At 39.9% G+C, this 25,025-nt stretch overlaps 1 protein-coding gene across 5 annotated transcripts in view; it reads left to right on the top strand.

Annotated features, from left to right (window-relative positions):
• Positions 1-25,025, top strand: part of pam (peptidylglycine alpha-amidating monooxygenase) — a 112,770-nt gene that overhangs the window by 81,604 nt on the left and 6,141 nt on the right. For 4 of the 5 annotated variants that reach the window (XM_061293148.1, XM_061293145.1, XM_061293146.1 and 1 more), the window contains 11 exons: positions 4,194-4,297; positions 4,688-4,881; positions 6,800-7,072; positions 9,301-9,430; positions 11,088-11,204; positions 11,942-12,014; positions 17,090-17,300; positions 17,655-17,858; positions 20,624-20,748; positions 23,262-23,358; positions 23,445-23,495. In XM_061293148.1, coding sequence (XP_061149132.1) covers positions 4,194-4,297; positions 4,688-4,881; positions 6,800-7,072; positions 9,301-9,430; positions 11,088-11,204; positions 11,942-12,014; positions 17,090-17,300; positions 17,655-17,858; positions 20,624-20,748; positions 23,262-23,358; positions 23,445-23,495 — 1,579 coding nt within the window. The remainder of the gene's footprint in view (positions 1-4,193; positions 4,298-4,687; positions 4,882-6,799; positions 7,073-9,300; positions 9,431-11,087; positions 11,205-11,941; positions 12,015-17,089; positions 17,301-17,654; positions 17,859-20,623; positions 20,749-23,261; positions 23,359-23,444; positions 23,496-25,025) is intronic. The other variant, XM_061293149.1, reaches the window with a different exon arrangement.

The raw sequence follows: 25,025 nt of genomic DNA, 5'->3' as shown, positions 1-25,025 counted from the left end.
TAGTCAACCTCCGTTTGATCCAGTAGCTCTATTTTATGCACCTTTTAATCCGGTGCGCCCTATATATGAAATAATTTCTAAAATAAAAAATTCAATGAAGGTAATCCAGTGCGCCTTATAGTGCAGTGTGCCTTATAGTGCAGAAAATACTGTACGTACCTCCGCTGCCATTGACAAATAAAAACTATCGTTTGTGCAAAGGAAACAGCATTAGGACCGTCTAAAATGACATAGACAAAGTGACATGCTTATGAGGCACAATTAGAGCTTTCTGGAAAGCCAGGATCATTGCAGAAAAGCAACGTGACAATGACAAGAGGGAACTTGGCATGTTTAATGGCAAATTTGCCCAACTGTTTAATTTCGATACAGTATGTGTGTGCGTGCGTGCGTGCGTGTGTAGGTGTGTGTGTGCGTGCGTGTGTGTGTGGATGGATAGATGTATGTGTTTGTGCGCGCGTAGGTAGGTAGGTAGGTAGGTAGGTAGGTAGGTCGGTAGATAGAGTATATAACAGTTTTGCACAAAACAGTTTGTTTTTTTTACAAATAACGTAAGAAAAGTAGGGAATCTGAAATTTTCTCAAACTGACTTCAGAGTTCACTTCTTTTTCCCCCCCACATTTTAGGCTTCAATCAGTTTTATGTGAAGAATTTAGTGGTTCCTTAATGATAACGTTAACCTAAAACTTATTATTATTATTATTATAGTAAATTGGTGTGTAATCAAGTCTCAGTATACAAATGCGCCTGCTCTGTGATTGTCTGAGGGGTCTGTTAAAAGAATATTGGGGAGTAAACAGCATCAGGAAGACCAAGAAACACACCAGACAGGTCCGAGGTAAATTTGTGTTTAAAGTTTAAAGCCGCATCATGATATAAAAAGATACGCAAGATTTAACTCATTCACTGCCAACCCAGTTAACATATTTGACGTCTATAACCGTCAATGGCACTGAATGAGGTAAACATCTCCCGGAGCACTGCTTGATGAGTCATATTGAAATGGAGATTGTATCAGACCACCGCAAACCTACCAAGATTCATCCGCCCCACTAAACTATTAGCCTAAACAAGGAAAGCACTGATCAGAGATGCAGCCAAGAGCCCCATAATAACTATGAATGAACTGCAGAGATCCACAGCTAAGGTTAGGTAATCTGTTTATGTGTAATGTAATAGTCGCATACTGAACACATCTTGCCTTTATGACAGAATAGCAAGAAGAAAGCCATAAATTTCTTTGCTTGGTGTTGGGGTTAGGGCAGGTATGGGCAAACTACGGCCCGCGGTCCACATTCGGCCCACGGGACCGTTTAATCCGGCCCGCCAACCCTGAATAAATTGTATTATTAAGCATTTGTTTGGGTCATTTTGCCTGCAATGACTGCGTTTCCCCAGTAGATGGGGAACCGCTCGCCTGCGCATTCACTATCGGAAGCCGTGTCAGAAAGCTCGTTGCACACTCACAAGTGCGTGTACGTACTCAGTAGTACGGACATGGCGCACTCGCGCTCTATTTGTATCAGTGCCGAATTTAGCGTGGGCTGTGACAACAGCATTCTTGTAATTCGCGCGCTGAGCTTTCAGATACAGTTTTACGCTAAAGCCACCCACAAACTTTCCCCTGGAATCCTTCTATTAAAATGAGCCCAAGGAAAAGCAAGGTGGACACAGTGCCGAGTGTTTAAAAAAGAGTGGCCAATTTGGCTCAACGTACGCGACGTGACGTTCAGCCACATCAACATCAACCCCTCACAGATCGAGGTAAACGGACCAACACCTCGGATCTCTCCTAAGAATTGCCACAACAAATTTTACTCCAGACTATGATGCACTAACAAAAAAGGAAGACCAACAACACTGCTCCCACTGAAAATGAAGGGGAGGCTCTCAAGTTTGTTGTAAAAAAATGCATTTTGAATATAATTCGTACAAATAGCAGGGATTGAAACTAGCGAACATTTTCATTTTCAAACAATGCTGGATGCTCAAGAACATTGATGCACCACCTGTTTGCGACTAATCTTAACCTGTAAAGTTCTTAAGGCTTACTTTAAGGAAGTGTTTCCCGTTTCCTCACCTCTGTTACCAGGTGTTTGTGAGTTAATACTGCTCTGATTTTCAGATACCCCTCACCGTTATGCCGCTTTGATTACCGTTTTTTTCCATGTATAGTGCGCAATATTTTACTAATTTATTGTCCTAAAATCTGGGGTGCGTATTATACATGGGTACAAAAAAAAAAATTTTAAATTTTTTTTTTTTATTTTTTTTTTTTAATTTTTTTTTTAAAGAAAGTCATGGTACAACAAAACCAACAACAGGACTGACCGACAAAGTCGTGGAACAAAAAGACAGGGTGACATTACCAAAGACAGGAACAGAATGACAGTAACACATGCAATGATCCAACGGTGAGCGAGGGGCAGACAGGACTTAAATACAAAACACGTTACATCGATTGAGGTGACACAGGAAGAGCGGGGTGACACGAACAGAAACTATGGCAACCTAGACACATAGCAAAACTGGGGACGAGACATGACAAATCTCCCCCGAAATAAAACTCACCTTTCTTCTTGTTTGTTGTCAATCGCGCATCGCATTCAGCCATCCTGCCCAACACACTTAGTAAAATTCATAATTGACGACACATCGTTTGATGCGATGGTGCAATCCTCGATGGTGTGTTATTGTCAAATATTGTTTGTTTTTTAATCTCCATCGCGGACCGGACGTCATACGGAGGCCGCCATTACAGATGCGCAGAACGGTTGCGCAAGACACGTCAGCTATATAAAGAGCGAGAGTTCAGTTCTCCACCTATTAGTTTCAATTCACAGTTTAATTAGCAGTTTCAATCAGCAAATAACAAAATGCGTATTACAGGTAATATTTTATTTCACAACACTTTGCCTTGTTCCTTTCGTCTCTGCTGTTCATTTCAAACACGCTCCATACGACCGCAATGCTCTTGTATCAGACGCTCGCTCGATCACCTGCTAGTTTGCCGTCTGCCACAATGTACCCTACACAAATCCGAAACATTTGTTGCGGCTCCGAGTCACGACGAGGGGCAAGTTTTGGTTTCCAAGGGTGTTTTTATGCCTCTTCAACGTCTCTCCCATACAGAGCCGCCGTGTGCGCACGGAGCGCGGTGGTGCGTTTAGGGGCAGTCGGAGAAATCAACGCCAACAAAAAAAATGACATCCAGCCTAGTTAAGACCATACCAAAGACTTTAAAAATGGGACCCATTGCCTCCCTGCGTGTGTGACGATCTTTGGGACTTAAAAAAAAAAAAAAAAAAAAAAAAATTAAAAAAAAATATATAAAAAATTCATAAAAATTGGGTGCGTATTATACATGGGTACAAGCTTTTTTCCAGCATCAGCATGCCATTGTTAGGGGTGCGTACTATACATGGGGGCGCACTATACACGGAAAAAAACGGTACTTTATTTGGATGTATGCTTTCACCGATTCTTCAAGATGATATATTTGGTCAGAATGTTTGCCGTTTGATGTGATCTCATAAGCTAAACATCTTTCATTAATCTGACCTGCAGGCACTGAAGTGATGGAGACTGTTATTCATAATAACAGTGTCGTATTTTATGAGAATCACCGATAGCAGTTTTTTAGTGAATTTCTTTTTTTTTTTTAATGCTGTTAATAAATGCATTTGTTTTCAAAAAACTTGTTTGGAATATCCACGCTTTATTACCTACTAAAGGCCAAAATCTTTTATGCAATGACCTTTACAGGTCGCTTATATTACTTCACACAAACACTACGTCCATCTGCTCCTGGTTTGGCCCTCCGGTCCAAATTTAGAACCCAGTTCGGCCCGCGAGTCAAAAAGTTTGCCCACCCCTGGGTTAGGGTTAGGGTTCAAATGGTTAAGGGGTAGGTAATACGTTTGATAGGCAAGGCACATGCACACACGCACACACAAAAACATACAACAATGAACCACCCTGTCCCGCTGTAATGGTTTTGGCAGGAATTCAAAAATATATTAATTCAGATAAATTGTTCAGAAAGTCAGTTTAATCTGTTGGCAGGTGATAAAAGCCCCAACTCAAATACATAGTTAATCAGTTTGACACATGGCTGCACCACTGAGTGCATCATTCTCGTGACAAAGAAAATAACTTACCACTCACATGATCTACTGTAAAACCCTCTCTAGGCTTTCTATCCTACAAACCATGATGTGGATGTGCAGTATGGAGATACGCTCGCAGCCAGATGTATGTTCACTGGTGAAGGCAGAAGCAAAGAAACGTACATTGGGTAAGTTGTGCTCTGCATTCCATTCCAGTGATTGTACGATACAATGGGGAAGACAAGATATAAAACAATTTACCTGGGAAAGATTTCACTTACTGTGACCTTCAAATATAGTTAGTATAGTATGATAGCATTTTGGATAAAAGAGAAATCCTAATATTCTGCACATTGTCATCGGCTGATTTATTTACATCCATGCATTTTTTTAAATGTGAATGGGAAATGTACATACAATAATTAATCAGAAGACATGAAGAGATGCTTTCACCAGATTTTGCATAACAATCATTTCCCTTTTGTAATCCAGCAATACATTTTTCTTCATATAACACACTAACATGCCTAACTATATTTACATTTGATTTTATTCTTTCTTTCTAATTTCTACCACAGGGGTTCCTCTGATGACGAAATGTGCAATTTCTATATTATGTACTACATGGACAGCAAACACGCCATCCCATATATGAACTGCATGAAGCAAAGTTCTGCCAAATTGTTTCAGCACATTCCACCTGAAGCCAATATTCCCATTGCTGTTAGTCCCGACACTATGAACTCCATAATGCATATGGAACATTCAACAGGTACATTCCTAGTCTTTGCAATTTTATATGTCAATACTGCATGTAGTAAAATGTGATTCCAGTGTAACTGGAAAGTGTTCACAGTGCTTCACTTTTTTCACATTTTAAATTAAGACTAATTCCATCCAAATAGATTAAAAAATCTAAATTGTACACCCAATACCATATAATGACACCTCAGTGATGATGATTTTTTTTTGTTCCAGTGAGCACAGTAGTCTCCATATCCATTAAGGAAAGTCATTATGAACCATTAGAACTCTTTGTAATACTGGTCGCCATTGTGAAATAAGCCAATGGGGGAGGAATCGCCTTTGTTGGATTGTTGAACACAGAACATTGTCACAATGTCAGAGCTCCAGTGTTTATTTGTGGAAAGGGGAGAACATTAAGAAGGGCAGCAATCCACAAATCAGGGGCTGTATGTTAGATCCCGTGGAGTTTGAGATCAGACTCAGATCTGACTCAGACTGGGACAATGGTGAATATTCTCAGCGAAACAATGACTAAAACACATTGTCATAGTGCCCTTCGGGACAACTCTGTAAATGTCTGTGGGCAGCCTAGCTAGAGATCCAACTTATTACTAATTTACTAGTCGTACTAAAACGTACTGAAACATTTTGGCAGAGCGCTGTGTACAACCAGTATGGATCAACAAATTCATCAATTGATCCATATATAAGGTGCTCTGCATTATAAGGCGGACTGTGGGTTTCTGAGTAAATTTTAAGTTTTTAAGTGCGCCTAACAGTGCGGAAAATACGGGACGTAATAAAATGTATGAAATCCCACATTCTACTAAATCTGTGTCAATAAACATGACACGGGAGTCACTCATCCTTTTAGAATTGTGCAATTTCTGTCTTAAAGGTTACGCAACAATGTTGGACATTATGGCTATTTTCCATAAAACAATTACTCTACCAAACTCGGACGGTTGAAAAGCTGTACATAATTATTTTTTATAATTATAATTATTTTATTATCCAACAGGTTCTCCCGGATACAATTTGTGACCATACATTTTCATCACACATTCTTTGTATTAAAAACGAGTTTGCTCTTTTCACGAATATGACTTGCTTTGTAATGTTTCTCTAATTTGGAGTGACAGTATCTTTTCCATTCATCTTTGTCCTTTTTTGCCAGTTTTCCTGGGCCACATTTACATGAGAATGTCGCCTTGTGTTTTCATGAAATTTCTCATACAGATCACAAAATGTTCTTAAAATGGTAAACTTTTACATAGACTGCAAAAAAGAAAACACTCTAGAAAAAAAAGAAATATCTCCATCTTTGTTTTGAGGATTGTTAGTGGAGTAGTATGTCCACACTGGACTTAAATTTCCACTTTCCACTCTGGACATGTATTGCCACTTAAATTTCCACCTTTCACTCTGGAGTTGTATTGCCAGTAGTGGCATATTAATTAACTTTTTTTATTCTTTTTTTACTACTGTTCATACGGCAACAATAATGTGTCTAAGTTTAGGGGTGGGTCCAATTTGAGACACTGTTTTGTCAAGTTTGTTCTATTTTTGTTTAAAAACTTTTGCGTAAAATGCCCCATGAATCTACTCTGGTTTTCTATCAGTAAATAGGATGTGATAAATCTCCTCATGACCTACAATAGGAAATGTCTGCCTGTGATAAAGGACTTTAACTTGCTGCAGCATTGCACTTGTTATGCAGTCAGAAGGTTGATTCTGAATTCTGTTGATTGCAATAATTGAATTAATGAGTTCACATTTGTTTTATGCAGTATTTTCTCATTTCAATTAATTGAAAATATATTTTTTTTTAAACAGCTGACTAACACCTCTGCCTCTGTGCAAAGCTAAACAAGCCTCTGTGTCAAAGCTTCCTCTGTTCTTATCTTTTTATATTTCCTTCCTTTCCTTTGCCGTTTGTGCAGGTGACCTCTATTCTCTAATGTCCAAGTTGCTAGGCCAAAACAAGGATGTAGTACACATTCAAAAGTACAACCCCAGTAAGATACAGAGGGTCCAGCCAGAGCTGGTGTCTCAGATTCATAGCTTAATACAAAAGAAAAACTTGGGCTCTCCTGGTCCTCCACTAGCTCTCCAAACCAACAGGCAACCTGTTTTGATGAGGGACAGAGTCCACAAATTCCATCAGCTTGAGGTGCCCAAGCTGACAAAAAGCAAACTGCTGTCTCAAAGACAAGGTGGGTGTATGGGTGTAGGAATTCAAATAATCAGTCATACCTTTTGTAGTATTCAAATATATCTTCGAGACTGTGCTATACATCAAAGTTCTTGTCTCTTCTATACGTGATGTTCATTATCTTTCTTGTTTCCACTCCTGTTTTCTTCCTTTTTCATCTTTCCTCTGCCTGGATCATAAAGAGAATGTTATGATACTGCATGTTAATTTTCCGCTTTTGTGGTTTGATTTTAAACATACTTTTTCTGTAATGGGTTTATTTGAATTATTATTATTATTAGTAGTAGTAGTAGTAGTAGTGGTAGTATTACCGTATTTTCCGAACTTTAAGTTGCCCCGAAATATAAGTCGCACCAGTTATAAAATGCATAATAAAGAATGAAAATACATGTATAAGTCGCAGTTGCATTTTTGGGGGAAATGTATTTGATAAAATCCAACACCAGGAGCAGACATGTCATCTTGAAAGGCAATTTAAAATAAAAATAGAATAGGCAACAACAGGCTGAACGGAGTGGTATGCTAACGTTACATAAACACATAAACAAGGAACTGAGAACGTACCTAACGTAACATATTAAGAGTTATTTGAATAACTATAGCATAAATAACATGCTAACAAGATTATCGAACCATCCGTGTCACTCCAAATCTTTAAATCCGTCGAAGACCTCTGTGTCACTTATAAACAACTCTGCTGACTCCGGAAGTAGATGCGGTGTTGACGTCAGACTCATCGTCAGTTGCAGTTCCAATTATTCCACAGGCCTACACTATATCTAAACTATATATCAAATAACTAGAACATACTAAATAAGTTTATCGAACCATCCACGTCACTCCAAATCATTAAATCCATCGAAATCTTTGTCATCTGTGTCACTTATGAACAACTCTTCTGACTCCGGAAGTAGATGTGGTGCTGACGTCAGACTCATTGTCAGTTGCAGTTCCAATTATTCCACAGGCCTATATAACTATATATAAACTATATATCAAATAACTATAACATAATAAAATCATTAAATCCAATTTATAAACAACTCCGCAAACCCCGGAAGTAGAAGATGCAGCACTTCCTCTTCTATGTGGCGTACGTCAGATTCATCGTCAGTTGCAGTTCCAGTTATTCCACAGACCTAGAGCTCCCTCATGTGGTTAAGTGTGAAAATAACATGTGAAATGATGTACAGTCAAACCTCGGTTTTCAACCACAATCCGTTCCAGAAGGCGGTTCGAGAACTGAATCGGTCGAATTGTGAATCAATTCTTCCCATTACAAATAATTGAAAACATTTTAATCTGTTCCAAGACCAAACAAAACGTCTTTTTTAAGCATTTTTTTTATTTGCGCATTTTTGTCCGATTGCGCAACTGTAGCGCACCGCCAAACGCGTAACCGTAGCGCACCGCCGACCGCGCAACTGCACCGCGCTGGTTGCATTATTGTGACAGAGCTGAAATTTAGAAAATATTTTTAAAGTCCTGATGTACTTTCCAAAATTTAAGTGGACCTCAGTGCGCAGGGAGCGTAATTTGGTCTGATCGCGCAACCACAGCGCGCCGGGCGCTCACTGTCGCATTGCTTTAAGAGTGTTTATGTGTTTTAGGATGGCTTTACTGCTCCCACTAGCTTTCTTTGGAGGCATGATTAGGGGTTAATACAATCCTCAAAGTAACGAAAATACAATAACGAACGGAGTCAGTCAGCATCCGGTTCGCGCGGTCGGGTTTTCTCGGGTCCTTTCAGGTCACCTCCGAACAACCGAAGCAAAAAAAATTTTAATTTTTCGTTCGAATTCCGATTTGTTTGAGAACCGGGACGTTCGAAAACCGAGGTTTGACTGTACAGTAATGTGTTAATAATTTCACACATAAATTGCTCCTGAGTATAACTCGCACTCCCGGCCAAACTATAAAAAACACTGTGATTTATAGTTCACAAAATACAGTAGGCTGTTTTTTTTATTCTGCTTGACCTTAGTAGAATGATGGGTAACCTGAGACTTATCAGTCCATTCCATTGAAAAGGACATAAGACAATCAACCATTCACACTCAGTACATCTATGGGCTATTTAAAGTCTTTAATTAACCAAAAAACAGGTAGCTTGAGAAAACCCAGTATAGGGAAAACATTTAGTACTACTATTATTATCAAGCTTGAAAATAATAATGTCCCTCATGTCTGTAATTTTATTCTATCTACAAATTGTAACTATTTGTTTAGATGTCCATCTGGAGCAAGACCCACTATGGCCACAGAATTCTCTTCAGCTGGGTCAGGTGTCAGGACTTGCCATTGACTCAGATTCCAATCTGGTCATTTTCCACAGAGGTGATCACCATTGGGGACCAGAGTAAGTTTTTTTTTTTTAATCAAACAAGCAATATATTAGTGCTGTCAAGTAGGGGTGTAACGATTCATCGATACACATCGATTAATCGATATAATGCTCTACGATTTATTGGCATCGATGCTAAACGTAAACATCGATTTATATCGCCGTGTTTGACCTTGGACATTAGACGCGACTTTATTTTGAAATCCAGTTCATTGTTGCTTGCTTCCTTTTTCCGGGAGCAGTGCGTGCGGCATTGTTGTGTTGTGAGCAGAGCAGGCACGTGAAAGGGGAGTCAACAACTAGTACGCGGCTCCTGGGCTGGTGCTATGGCTAGTGTCCAAAAAGACGAGGAAATTTGCTCCCCTTTAGGCTTCAAGTCATTCGTTTGGAAGCACTTTGGATTCCAAAGAAAAGATGGCTCAACGGACAAGACACGTGCAGTTTGTAAATCCTGCCATGCGGTGATCAAATATTCAGGGACCACAAATCTCGCCGCACATTTAAAGAAAAAACACGACATCAAAGTTCAGTGTTAAAATAAACACTTTGTATCCTACAATACTCTTGTAATTTCCTAAATAAAGAGTTTGCAGTACCTTGTTGATTTTGCGTATGAATTGTTATAAATTAGGATATTGTTCTATATTTTTTATTAAAAAAAAAAAAAAATCGATCGTAGAGCACTATATCGCGATATATTGTGAATGAATCGCAGCAGGCTTTAAGATATTGGCAAATATCGTATCGTAGTTCTTTGTATCGATATGATATCGTATCGTGACAAAACTCGCGATTTACACCCCTACTGTCAAGCGATTAAAATATCGCAATTGATAAAATGTTTGTGATTGATGTGATTAAGTTTTATTTCTCATAAAAAATCTTTTTTCTGATCCATTTTTTCGAGCAAATTTTGATACCTTTAAGAGGAAAAAGAGGATCGATTTTTTTAAGCGGACACATTTTTTACCGATTGGATTCAATTTATAAAAAGTCACACAAACAGCCCCTCAATGGTCCATTCTAAGACTTGACGATTTGGGCAATATAAAAAAAATATATCATGCAGACGAAATGTAAACAAAGACTCATAGTGCAAGAAACCATTTTTAAAGTTTGTTTTGAACTATTACCTACTAACCCTGTTTTTGATTTCTCAAAGAATCAACAGACCATTCGCCATGATGCTTTTATTTCTAAAAACGGATGAAATGTCTGCACAAGCCAAGACTAGTTTCACCACTGTGGTGTATACTTGATGTTTATTTATGGTATCGCAAGATCTGGTGAGGTGTTAGTTTTTTTGCAGCAACAGTACGTGAAAAGAGTATAAGTTTTCTTAGGCCAAAATAAGCCTTAATTGCATGGTTAAATAAACTAATGACATTAAAAATGGGTTGGATTAAACACGTTAATAACTCGATTAACTGACACCACTAATATTATACAGGGTATATACACATACAGGGTTCATCAAAAATGTGCACCAACAGTTTAGTGGGGGGGGGGGTTATGTTCCGGGAAATCTTTGAACATGTTCAAAATTCCCTTGTACAGATGAACATTTGAGACTGAATGATCACTGACAAGAACCTTTGGAAGCAAATACTAATACTGTCTTGTGAAGAATCTATGAAACTGATTTTTTTTTTTTTGTCCATCTTATTTTTAGTTCTTTTGACAGCCAAGCTATATATCAGCAGAGGTTCCTTGGCCCTATTCAACAGTCCACTATTTTGGTTGTTAACAGAGAGAATGGAAACATCCTCAAGGCTTCTGGAAGAAATATGTAAGTCATACTGAGACTTAAAACAGTATTTAGTAAGATTCTTCCTATCATGTCAAGTGAATGCGAGAGGCTGTCCCAGATTATTCTCAGACTGAGAAGGAGACACACAACGCAGTCAAACGAATATTTTACACTTGACACACGAGAGTAAAATTGCTGGTTCCCCTCTATTATTATTCCAGACTTGTGTTAAATAAACAAATGATAGATCATATAAAGGCTTATCTGTTTTTCAATGGCCAATTTCTAAACGGGAAACGCCCTGCTCCCGTTCATGCAGACAGTGACTCTGTCTCCCCGTGGATGGAAGAGAGATTGGCTTTTAACATGTGAATATCTGAGAATTGTGTCTCTGTGTGGATCTCTTGAAGACGGCATGATGTTTGCGTCAAAAATGAATACACGTGTTTGTTGATTCACAAACGCATGAATATTTACAAATGATAAACGCAGACAAAAAAAAAAAAAAAACTGAAAATCACATATTTGTATCATGCATCCGAAAAAAACGTGTGAAAATCACAAATATGATAGTAGATCCAAAAATCAGGTGATAATCACAAATTAATGTATGTAGGATCTGAAGAACGTGAAAATTGTATGTATATTTGTGTGAACAATTTTGAACAATATATATATTTTAGCTGTCATAACCTATATATAAATGTATACTTATTTGGATTATTTGGATTATTTTATCTTTTTGTAAAGGTTAATTGTTTTTTGCAATTTTACAGATTTTACTTACCTCATGGAATAACGACGGACAAGGACAATAACTACTGGGTAACTGATGTGGCTCTTCATCAGGTAAAAGCAATTCGACCTTTTGCTTAAACTTTTTATTAACTTTCTTGTGTTAGTTTTACATATGATGTACTTTAACTTTTGTCCTTTTCTATGAAAACTGTATAAACTATATGTACATATCAGCTACCGTATTTTCCGCACTATTACGCACACTTAAAAATTTAAAATTTACTCATAAACGCACAGTGCGCCTTATAATGCAGAGCGCCTTATATATGGATCAATTGATGAATTTGTTGATCCATACTGGTTGTACACAGCGCTCTGTCAAAATGTTTCAGTACGTTTTAGTACGACTAGTAAATTACAAGGTCGCATCGCTCCCCAGCATTACGGCAACCGTGGTCAGGGGGCATCACTGAATAGCTGTTGTACCTGTGAGGCTATTTCATTTCAAAATAGGCTGTTTCGTTAATGTTTTCGAGTACTTTTACGGATCAATATCCAACAGAATCATAAATAAGCAGCACCATTGTGTTAAATCAGTCTTTAGTCGTTTCCGATCACTTTTATGGGAGAGAGTTTGAGAAACGTGATTGTTTACAAGGGGCTGCTACAACACTTTGCTGAGGCTCATGGGAGTGTGCGAGCTGAGGCTCATGGGAGTTTGCGGGTGGCTAATGCTATAATGATAGCTGCTATACGCACAAGGCTATTTCATTTCAAAATAAGCTGCTCCATTAATGTTTCGAGTAAATTTACGGATCAATATGGGAGGGAAACATAAGTAAGCAGTACCAATGTGTTAGATCGAACTTTAGTCAGTTCCGATCATTTCATAGGAGATAGTTTGAGAAACGCGATTGTTTAGAGGGGGCTGCCACGACACTTTGCTGAGGCTCATGGGAGTCTGCGAGCTGAGCCGCATGGGAGTTTGCGGGTGGCTAATGCTATAATGATAGCTGCTATACGCACGAGGCTATTTCATTCCAAAATAGGCTGCTCCGTTAATGTTTCGAGTAGATTTATGTATCGATATGGAAGGGAAACATAAGTAAGCAGTACCAATGTGTTAGATCGAACTTTAGTCAATTCCGATCACTTTTATAGGCGATAGTTTGAGAAACACAATTGTTTACTAAGGGCTCATTGGTTATTGGCTAGTGGATGCATACCGCAACCCTAGTCAACCTCAGTTTGTTGCAGTTTAGCTTCTATTTCATGCGCCTTTTAATCCGGTGCGCCCTATATATGAAATACCGGTTTTTTCCGTATATAATGCGCCCCCATGTATAATACACACCCTAAAAATAGCATGTTGATGCTGGAAAAAAAGCCTGTACACATGTATAATACGCACCCAATTTTTATGAATTTTTTAAAAAAAAAAAATTTCTTTTTTTTTTTTTTAAGTCCCAATGATCGTTACACACGCAGGGAGGCAATGGGTCCCATTTTTATAGTCTTTGGTATGGTCTTAACTAGGCTGGATGTAATTTTTTTTGTTGGCGTTGATTTCTCCGACTGCCCCTAAAGCAGTGCTTCTCAAATAGTGGGGGGCGCGGTGCTATTCCTGGGGGGGCGCGTGTGACCCTGGGGAACAGGCTTTTTTTTTTTGGCAGTACTAGAATAAAGTGTAATTGCGAATCTTCACAGCAGGGGGCAGTGGCGCTCTCATTGTTACTTCTGTGACGTTTGCGACAGTGCAACATTTTACGACTTACAAGACAAGTTAGGATAGTCACGGTGGGGAAGGGGGGGCACGAATAGTTTTCTTCTTGCTAGGGGGGGGCGTAACAGAAAATAATTGAGAAGCACTGCCCTAAAGGCACCACCGCGATCAGTGCGGACATGTGAAAAAGGCGTGCGGACGTGAAAAAGGCGGCTCTGTATGGGAGAGACGTTGAAGAGGAATAAAAACACCCTTGGAAATCAAAACTTGCCCCTCGTCGTGACTCGGCGCCGCAACAAATGTTTCGGATTTGTGTAGGGTACATTGTGACAGCAAACGAGCAGGTGATCGAGCAAGCGTCTGATACGAGAGCATTGCGGTCGTATGGAGCGTGTTTGAAGTGAACAGCAGAGACGAAAGGAACAAGGCAAAGTGTTGTGAAATAAAATATTACCTACCTGTAATACGCATTTTGTTATTTGCTGATTGTATTAAACTATCACATTCATTGTCAGTCAAGAAGAGAAGAGGACTATTCGCATCGGATCCATAGTGCGCATGCGCAGTGATACTGCCTCGGTATGATGTCCGGTCCGCGATGGAGATTAAAAACCAAGCAATATTTGACAATAACACACCATCAAGGATTGCACCATCGCATCAAACGATGTGTCGTCAATTATGAATTTTACTGACTAAGTGTGTTGGGCAGGATGGCTGAATGCGATGCGCGATTGACAACAAACAAGAAGAAAGGTGATTTCAAGTTTTATTTCGAGGGAGATTTGTCATGTCTCGTCCCCAGTTTTGCTATGTGTCTAGGTTGCCATAGTTTCTGTTTGCGTCGCCCCTCCCTTCCTGTGTCACCTCAATCAATGTAACGTGTTTTGTATTTAAGTCCTGTCTGCCCCTCGCTCACCGTCGGATCATTGCATGTGTTACTGTCATGATGTCTGTTTGGTTTCTGTTCCTGTCTTTGGTAACGTCACCCTGTCTTTTTGTTCCACGTCTTTGTCGGTCAGTCCTGTTGTTGGTTTTATGGTACCATGATTTTCTTAAAAATAAAAATAAATTAAAAAAAATAAAAAAAATTGTACCCATGTATAATGCGCACCCCAGATTTTAGGACAATAAATTACCGTTTTTTTCCGTGTATAATGCGCCCCCATGTATAATACGCACCCTAAAAATGGCATGTTGATGCTGGAAAAAAGCCTGTACCCATGTATAATACGCACCCAATTTTTTTTTTTTTTAATTAAATTGTCGCCCCTCCCTTCCTGTGTCACCTCAATCAATGTAACGTGTTTTGTATTTAAGTCCTGTCTGCCCCTCGCTCACCGTCGGATCATTGCATGTGTTACTGTCATGATGTCTATTTGGTTTCTGTTCCTGTCTTTGGTAATGTCTTTTTGTTCCACGACTTTGTCGGTCAGTCCTGTTGTTGGTTTTGTTGTACCATGATTTTCTTAAAAAAAAAAAAAAAAATTATAAAAAAAAATTGTACCCATGTACCGTTTTTTTCCGTGTATAATGCGCGAAATTTAACTACCGTTTTTTTCCGTGTATAATGCGCAAAATTTAACTAATTTATTGTCCTAAAATCTGGGGTGCGCATTATACATGGGTACAATTTTTTTTTAAATTGAAAATATTATTATTATTATTTTTTTTTTAAAGAAAATCATGGTACTACAATTTTTGGAGAAAATCTAGTCAGGGATGCAGTGTGGAAACCCTAACAAAACCAACAACAGGACTGACCGACAAAGACGTGGAACAAAAAGACAGGGTGACATTACCAAAGACAGGAACAGAAACCTGTGTTATTGTCAAATATTGTTTGTTTTTTAATTTCCATCGCGGACTGGACGTCATACGGAGGCAGTATCACTGCGCATGCGCACTATGGATTCGATGCGAATAGTCCTCTTCTCTTCTTGACTGACAATGAATGTGATAGTTTAATACAATCAGCAAATAACAAAATGCGTATTACAGGTAATATTTTATTTCACAACACTTTGCCTTGTTCCTTTCGTCTCTGCTGTTCATTTCAAACACGCTCCATACGAACGCAATGCTCTCATATCAGACGCTAGCTCGATCACCTGCTCGTTTGCTGTCACAATGTACCCTACACAAATCTGAAACATTTGTTGCGGCTCCGAGTCACGACGAGGGGCAAGTTTTTGTTTCTAAGGGTGTTTTTATTCCTCTTCAACTTCTCTCCCATACAGAGCCGCCTTTTTCACATGTCCGCACGTCACTTTCCTCTTTTTTCATCTGATCGCGGTGGTGCCTTTACGGGCAGTCGGAGAAATCAACAGCAACAAAAAAAAATACATCCAGCCTAGTTAAGACCATACCAAAGACTATAAAAATGGGACCCATTGCCTCCCTGCTTGGCACTCAGCATTAAGGGTTGGAATTGGGGGGTTAGATCACCAAATGATTCCCGAGCGCGGCGCCGCTGCTGCTCACTGCTCCCCTCTCCCCCAGGGGATGGATCAAAATCACACGGGGATGGGTCAAATGCAACGGACAAATTTCACCACACCCAGATGCGTGTGTGACGATCATTGGGACTTTAGAAGTAAAAAAAAATAAATTGGGTGCGTATTATACATGGGTACAGGCTTTTTTCCAGCATCAACATGCCATTTTTAGGGTGCGTATTATACATGGGGGTGCATTATACATGGGAAAAAACGGTAATCTATTGTCCTAAAATCTGGGGTGCGCATTATACATTTGCCTCCCTGCTTGGCACTCAGCATTAAGGGTTGGAATTGGGGGGTTAGATCACCAAATGATTCCCGAGCGCGGCGCCGCTGCTGCTCACTGCTCCCCTCTCCCCCAGGGGATGGATCAAAATAACACGGGGATGGGTCAAATGCAGAGGACAAATTTCACCACACCCAGATGCTTGTGTGACGATCATTGGGACTTTAAAAAAAAAAAAAAAAGCAGATGCAGATCGCATGGCCTGCAAGACTTTCGTTCCCCACCAGACCAACTGCTTTGGTATGCATTTTTGTGTCTCCAAATGCAAGTGGCAGAAAGTAGAACACATGCCAACTAACGTTTGACTTGGCACAGTATGGCTTTGTACATAGGTGGCAAAAGTACTCAGAAATACAAGATACATTATACATGGAAAAAAACGGTAATTTCTAAAATAAAAAATTCAATGAGGGTGCGCTTTATAATCCAGTGCGTCTTATGGTGCGAAAAATACGGTACTTATGTAGCTGAATAAAAAAGGACATAAGTGCGTTTTACGTAAAATATTGCCTTGAATAACACTATTATGCTAATTATTAACAGTAAATTGTTATTCTAACAAAGTGATAGAATCAGATTGTTTTATTTTGAAAGCGTTGTCTGCAAATAATAAAAATTGAAATGTTTTGGGAGAAGAAATCAATAAAATTCTCTCTCTTACACTCTTTGCACTTAGGTCTTAAAAATGAGCAGTGATGGTAGTGATACAATCTTGCTGTCTCTGGGAGAGGCTTTCACACCAGAAAGTGACCATAACCATTTTTGTCAGCCCACTGATGTGGCAGTAGATTATGAAACTGGGAATATTTTTGTGTCTGATGGCTACTGTAATGCAAGGATACTGAAATTTTCTGCTGATGGAAGATACCTTTCAGAGTGGGGAGCTGGTAAGCACATGAACATCACAGTATCAATAGAAAAAAATACTAGTAAAAGGCTAAATCAAGGATTTTACAAGCTAAAATTATGTTCTATCAACCCAGATCATTCTGGATTCAAGTTGAAAGAAATCGTACTGAGACTCTATTTAATCATAACCAATAGCGAGCGACTTGTTGTGGTTATGTCAGTTTCAGTTTTCTTTCTTTAATTTACAAAGATTTACCAAGGCACGTCACATCAGAAGCAGGGCTAAAACCTTGCCAATTTAAATGGTCCTTATGTAAAGTACATTGAATGTGGATCGGACTTTGATAAAGGAAATTGATGTCATGATAATCATTAAGAATCCTGTCATCTAGGCTCATCAGACCGGAGAAGGCATACGCCATTCCGGATCCCACATAGCCTTGCATTTCTGCCTGAGAAAAATGAATTGTGTGTGGCTGACCGCGAGAATGGACGCATCCAGTGCTTCATAGCTCAAACTGGAGAGTTTGTTAAGGAAATTAAAAAAGAAGAGTTTGGTGAAAGTGTCTATGCCATCACTTTCAGTCCGGCTGGAGGTGAGTTCACAAACCGGGACATGGAGCTTTCTTTGATTTGTGTTTTACGCCCTTACTCTTCAGGACATTCCAAATGGTTGTGTTGACTGATTTTTCAATTTCTCTTCTGTTATCAAAATCTCGTCTTCATCGGTAATATCCAAATACATAAGTGAGTGTGGAAGTTGAATGGTATTTGTTTACATAATGTATTAGGACACACCTGGGCAAAGTGTGGTTCCTGTACTTTTGCTTGTATAAAAATAATGAGCAGCTTCAAATAACAACCCTGTCTTCTAAGTTGTGTATCAGATCTTAATCGACAGTAACTACTGCAACTGAAAATGTTTGTCTCTTGTCTCATATTCACCACTGGTTGTACTTCGCAAATCAAATGTATCAAATGTTTTGTGTCCATAGCAAAAATTGACAATTTGGTCTCATGGTTTATGTAATCTGCAATGTCAGACAGCCATATAGGGGTATCGGGAAAAAAAAAATATTCAAAGAATTAGCGGCGTGGCAATTAATTGGCTAATTGACAATAAATTGATTAATAAACTACCGTATTTTCCGCCCTATAAGGCGCACCTAAAAACCTAAATTTTTATAAAAAGTTGACAGTGCGCCTTATAGTCCGGTGCGCCTTATATATGGATCGAGTGATGAATTTGTTGATCCATACTGGTTGTACACAGTGCTCTGCCAAAATGTTTTAGTACGTTTTAGTACGACTAGTAAATTACAAAGTCGCATCGCTTCCCAACGGTAACTGTAGTCAAGGGGCGTCACCAAATAGCTGTTGTACCCGCGAGGCTATTTCATTTCAAAATAGGCTGCTCCGTTAATGTTTCGAGTAAATCTACGGATCGATATGGAAGGGAAACATAGGTAAGTAGTACCAATGCGTTAAATCGAACTTTAGTCAGTTCTGATAATTTTATAGGAGATCGTTTGAGAAACGCGATTGTTTACACTTTGCTGAGGCTCATGGGAGATTGCGAGCTGAGCCTCATAGGAAATTGCGGATGGCTAATGCTATAACGATAGCTGCTATACGCGCGAGGCTATTTCATGTCAAAATAGGCTGCTCTGTTCATGTTTCGAGTAAATCTACGGATCGATATGGAAGGGAAACATAGGTAAGTAGTACCAATGCGTTAGATCCAACTTTAGTCAGTTCTGATCATTTTATAGGAGATCGTTTTAGAAACGCAATTGTTTACACTTTGCTGAGGCTCATGGGAGATTGCGAGCTGAGGCTCATAGGAAATTGCGGATGGCTAATGCTATAACGATAGCTGCTATACGCGCGAGGCTATTTCATGTCAAAATAGGCGGCTCTGTTTATGTTTCGAGTAAATCTACGGATCGATATGGAAGGGAAACATAGGCAAGTAGTACCAATGCGTTAGATCCAACTTTAGTCAGTTCTGATCATTTTATAGGAGATCGTTTGAGAAACGCGATTGTTTACACTTTGCTGAGGCTCATGGGAGATTGCGAGCTGAGACTCATAGGAAATTGCGGATGGCTAATGCTATAACGATAGCTGCTATACGTGCGAGGCTATTTCATGTCAAAATAGGCTGCTCTGTTCATTTTTCGAGTCAATCTACGGATCGATATGGAAGGGAAACATAGGTAAGTAGTAATAATGTGTTAGATAGAACTTTAGTCAGTTCCAATCATTTTATAGGAGATCGTTTGAGAAACGCGATTGTTTACAGAGGGCTCGTTGGTTATTGGCTAGTGGGTGCATACCGCAACCCTAGTCAACCTCAGTTTGTTGCAGTAAAGCTTCTATTTTATGCGCCTTATAGTCCGGTGCGCTTTATATATGGACAAAGTTTTAAAATGGGCCGTTCATTGAAGGTGCGCCTTATACCCCGGTGCGCCTAATAGGGCGCAAAATACGGTAATCGATAATGATTTTTGATAATCGTGGAAGCATTTTGATACTTTGTATGTATTTATTAAATGTACTAAATTGGCCAAACCCTTAGACTGATTATATTTGTGTTGAATCAAAACAAAACCTTTGCATTTATTTTGGAAAACAATGATCACAGGGTAAGCCAGTCGGGGACTAATTATTTTCTTATATGCGCCCTGTTATTATTTAGGGGCTATGAGTGGAGGGATGGTATACTATCGTATTTATTCCAATTATCGCCCATATTCTAATACTCGCCCAGTGTGTGTTAGCGATGACATAAATAAAAAACATTGATACCTCTAATTATTGCCCATGCTGCTAAAAACTCCGCGACCGCATGCCGACGTCATTGCGCAAGTTTAAATATGACTGATTTGACAGCACGTCGAATGTCCCTTTTCTCTATAAACTATGATACAATTACGTAGACTCGTCATAATTACGTTATCGGGGCGTGCGCTCGAACAAGACGATCGCAACGACGTGACGTGCGCAACATGTGATGTGCGACGGTAACGTGTCGCATCGGTGGAGCGTCAATTGACGCACCCCGCTGTTAGAGGTAGATCAAAACAGCTACTGTTCTAGAGTTAAGAATACCAGTGAGATGCAGGTATTGCATACTACATAAAGAAAATATACATATTATCGCCCATTTCAGTGCTCCTTGGCGATCGGACAAAAAGTGTTAATCGCCAACGGGGGGGTTGGACATAAACCTTCTCTAATTATCGCCCTGGGCGATTGGCATTTTTCTGATAGAACTTATGTCTTTCTTATTTTTTTGTCCAAAGATAGCTACTGCGGTATGAAATTTTAATTTTCTTTTGAATGTGCTTGTCTGCAGGTGAAGATGGCATAATCTTTGCAGTAAATGGAAACTCTCTGTCTGAAAACTTTCCTCCTCCAACTGGTTTTGCAATAAATTATGGAACTAAGGACATTCTGGATACCTTCGCCCCAAAGAAAAGGGTAAACAAACCTTTATACGCACATAAATGTATGTATGGATGTATCAATTGTTGGTTTTATTATTACAGTTAAGATTATAAAGTCACCGTCCTTTTATTGTATTTCAACAACCACATTAACACCGATTTTCCAGCCATAATACTGTTCGAAGGGCTTATCATTAGTCACTCAAGCGAATGGTCTGTGAAATCCGGAGTCCCACAGGCCAAAACAGCCGAATAGGACTCCTTCTTCAGCTTGATGGCATCCTTTATCGAGAGTGTCCACCAGCGGGTTCGGGGGTTGCCGCCACGACAGGCACGACCACCTTACGGCCACAGGTCCGGTCGGCTGCCTCAACAATGGAGGCACGGAACATGGTCCACTCGGACTCAATGTTCCCCGCCTCCTCCGGGATGTGGGAAAAGCTCTGCCGGAGGTGGGAGTTGAAGCTCTTCCTGACAGGGGATTCTGCCAGACGCTACCCTCACGTTCACCAGGATGAACCCCAATGTGCAGGCGCCCAGCTTGGGGGCAAGACGTATACCCACACCTGCAACTCCAGAGTGGAAGAGAGTCCAGCCCCTCTCGAGAGGGCTTGTACCGGAACCCGAACTGTGTGTGGAGGCAAGAACTTTTCTGCCTCGCACACCAGCTCGGACGCATTTCCAGCCAGAGAGGTGACATTCCGTGTCCCAAGAGCCAGTGTCTGAAGCCGGGGATCAGACCGCTAAGGTCCCCGCCTTTGGCCGATGCCCAGCTCACTTTGTACCCGACCCCTTTGGCTCCTCCAACAGGTGGTGAGCCCTTGGGAAGGGGGAAACACGTTTCCTTTTCGGGCTGTGCCCGGCCGGGCCCCATGGGCGAAGGCCCGGCCACCAGACGCTCGCCTTCGAGTCCCAACTCCAGGGGAAAATAACTTATTTGTATTAAATATGCTATGATTTTACTGCTCCAGCATACGTAATATTAAATTACACTGTAGGTCAGGGGTGGCCAACCAGTCAGAGACTAAGAGCCACATTTTTTACTGTCATGGCAAAGAGCCACATCATACACGAGCACACATGAACACCCCCCCCCCCACACACACACACACACCCCTCTGCTCCGCCAAATTTATTGTGTGACATTATTATGTCACGCACCAACATGATAATGACAAATTGACTCTTACAGTACTAAAACCACAGACCAAAGACCACATTTTCAACAATGAACATTGTGTGCATTGTCTCACACAGACAAACTCACAGTTCAACAAATTCCACAAACAAAACCATAATAAGTTTTTTCACTTACTATGTGTGGCGGGACAGACCATTCATTTTAGTTTGTCGTCTTCAGGAGACAAGATTTCAATAACGTCACTGAGGCATTTTTTAACGAACTCCACTTCTTTGTATGGCTTTTTAGCCCGTGCAATGTTCCAAGCCAGTTAAAACAATGCAAGTGTGACAGTCTCTGAGTGCTTCGTAATTTTTTTGAAAAACTGTACCTACTTTTCTGCCTGACTTTTCAAAGTTTCCAAACTTGTGCTTGCGAAATTCAGTCCCTTTTGCAAAGTCCTTATCGATATTGCCATGAAGTGAGCTGAAGTGGCGCTGACCATTTGAAGCTTTTAAATGCGCTAATGACGTCCGACATATCAAGCAGAATGGCTTGCCATAGCGTTCAACAAAAAACAACTTTAACTCTGTTAAAAATGTCCTGTGTTCATCGTCATATATTCGTTTAGCTGTGCATTTTTTCCTTGCCATTTTGGCCGGGTTGACCACCCCCGGGTTAGCGTCTTGTCAGCTTTTCTGGACCTAATGGGCCCCCGTAGTCACAGTCGCCATTCATTAAAAAGCCAGCAAAACCAATCGCTCTGCCCTCTGTTCATCGTCATATATTCGTTTAGCTGTGCATTTTTTTCTTGCCATTTTGAGAGCGAAATTGACACTCTTCAAATGGGTTTGTCCCTCCTCCTTTGCGGGATTTCACTTCACGCGCATGCGCGTTTGACCAAAATACTATCTTGAACTCAAGCGAAGCAAATACGCACGAAAAATAAAAACAGATGTTGATATGAACGTAAAAGAGCCGCATGAAACCAGCCAAAGAGCCGCATGCGGCTCGCGAGCCGCGGGTTGGCCACCCCTGCTGTAGGTGATCCCTGAAAGTTTGACACAAATTATTTTGATTGCATTGCTTGTCTTCCCAGTGATAGTCTTGTTGGCTTCGTTATCAACAAAATTTAGAGGGAGGCTTTTATACGAATTTTTGCAGCATTTAGTTCTGAAGGTAGCACTGACTGTAACCAGAAATGTACGTACATACTTGATTGGGAAACACAATGAGGAACACTGCAGGGCTAAAACCCGCAAACCAAATTGAAGGTCAAACTCAAAACAAAATGTCCCCAAATAGCAAATGTTGGTAATAGCAACTTAGTAATATGCAACCTAATAACATTCTGCTTTGCATCTGGTATACCTGTGTTGATATAGTTCATTGTATTTGTTTCACGATATATTTAAATTCATTTTCAGGAGTTTAAAATGCCTCATGACATTGCTGTAACCAAAAATGGTAGTGTCTTTGTGGGGGATGCAGCCAGCATGACTGTTTTCAAATTTACAGCTGAAAGTAAGTACTACTACATTTATCACAACTCTACTTTTTTGTCATTCCATATTAATTGACATTGTCAATACTTTTGTTTGCTGTCCCAGAGGCACATCGTTCTGTCAAGAAGGCTGGTATTGAAGTTCAAGAACTTGAAGGTAAGTTTGAAAATACTTGTTATGCAAATGTCGTTCTGAGTGTCATCATACCTCTTGATGTTTTCCACATCTGAGGTTAACAATCATTCCTCTCCCCTCCTTAGTGTTTTTTTTTCTTGCATTTTCTAAGATGTAATAAAATAGGTTAATTTTCATGCTGAATATAAATCACATTGATGTCAATATCAGTTTATACTCAAGGCTGCACTCTCTGTATAATATTGTAAGTGAAAACATTATTGGGACATTCTTATAAATACTGCTGCTGCAAAGCCCTGGTTTGTTAGAGAATCGAAATTGACCAATATTTCTTATTCTGGGCCAATGCAGATTGTTAGTACTCAAGGATGCCAATAACCATTATTTGGAGCTGATATTAATTTTCAGTAAAATAAAAAACTTTGGCATCAAAATAAAAATGAACTCTTTCGGAAAAGTCTTTTGGCATATTGGACAATTTTTCAGATTTTTATATGCCGTTTTTTTCCTTGTATAATGCGCGAAATTTAGCTAATTTATTGTCCTAAAATCTGGGGTGCGCATATACATGGGTACAATTTTTTTTTTAATTTTAAATTTTTATTTTATTTTATTTTTATTTTTTTATTTTTTTAAGAAAATCATGGTACAACAAAACCAACAACAGGACTGACCGACAAAGACGTGGAACAAAAAGACAGGGTGACATTACCAAAGACAGGAACAGAAACCAAACAGACATCGTGACATCATCCGACGGTGAGCGAGGGGCAGACAGGACTTAAATACAAAACACGTTACATTGATTGAGGTGACACAGGAAGGGAGGGGCGACGCGAACAGAAACTATGGCAACCTAGACACATAGCAAAACTGGGGACGAGACATGACAAATCTCCCTCGAAATAAAACTTGAAATCACCTTTCTTCTTGTTTGTTTTCAATCGCGCATAGCATTCAGCCATCCTGCCCAACACACTTAGTCAGTAAAATTCATAATTGACGACACATCGTTTGATGCGAAGGTGCAATCCTTGGTGTGTTATTGTCAAATATTGTTTGTTTTTTAATCTCCATCGCGGACCGGACGTCATTTTAAGGCAGTATAACTGCGCATGCGCACTATGGGTCAGCTGCGCAGAACGGATGCGCAAGACACGTCAGCTATTTACTAATGAGCGATGAATGTGATAGTTTAATAAATTCAGCAAATAACAAAATGCGTATTACAGGTAATATTTTATTTCACAACACTTTGCCTTGTTCCTTTCGTCTCTGCTGTTCACTTCAAACACGCTCCATACGACCGCAATGCTCTCGTATCAGACGCTTGCTCGATCACCTGCTCGTTTGCTGTCACAATGTACCCTACACAAATCCGAAACATTTGTTGCGGCTCCGAGTCACGATGAGGGGCAAGTTTTGGTTTCCATGGGTGTTTTTATTCCTCTTCAACGTCTCTCCCATACAGAGCCGCCTTTTTCACGTCCGCACGCCTTTTTCACATGTGCGCACGGATCGCGGTGGTGCCTTCACGGGCAGTCGGAGAAA

Source organism: Syngnathus typhle, linkage group LG12 (assembly GCF_033458585.1).
Source record: "Syngnathus typhle isolate RoL2023-S1 ecotype Sweden linkage group LG12, RoL_Styp_1.0, whole genome shotgun sequence".
Taxonomy (NCBI): Eukaryota; Metazoa; Chordata; class Actinopteri; order Syngnathiformes; family Syngnathidae; genus Syngnathus; species Syngnathus typhle.
This window is presented reverse-complemented; position numbering and strand designations above follow the sequence as displayed.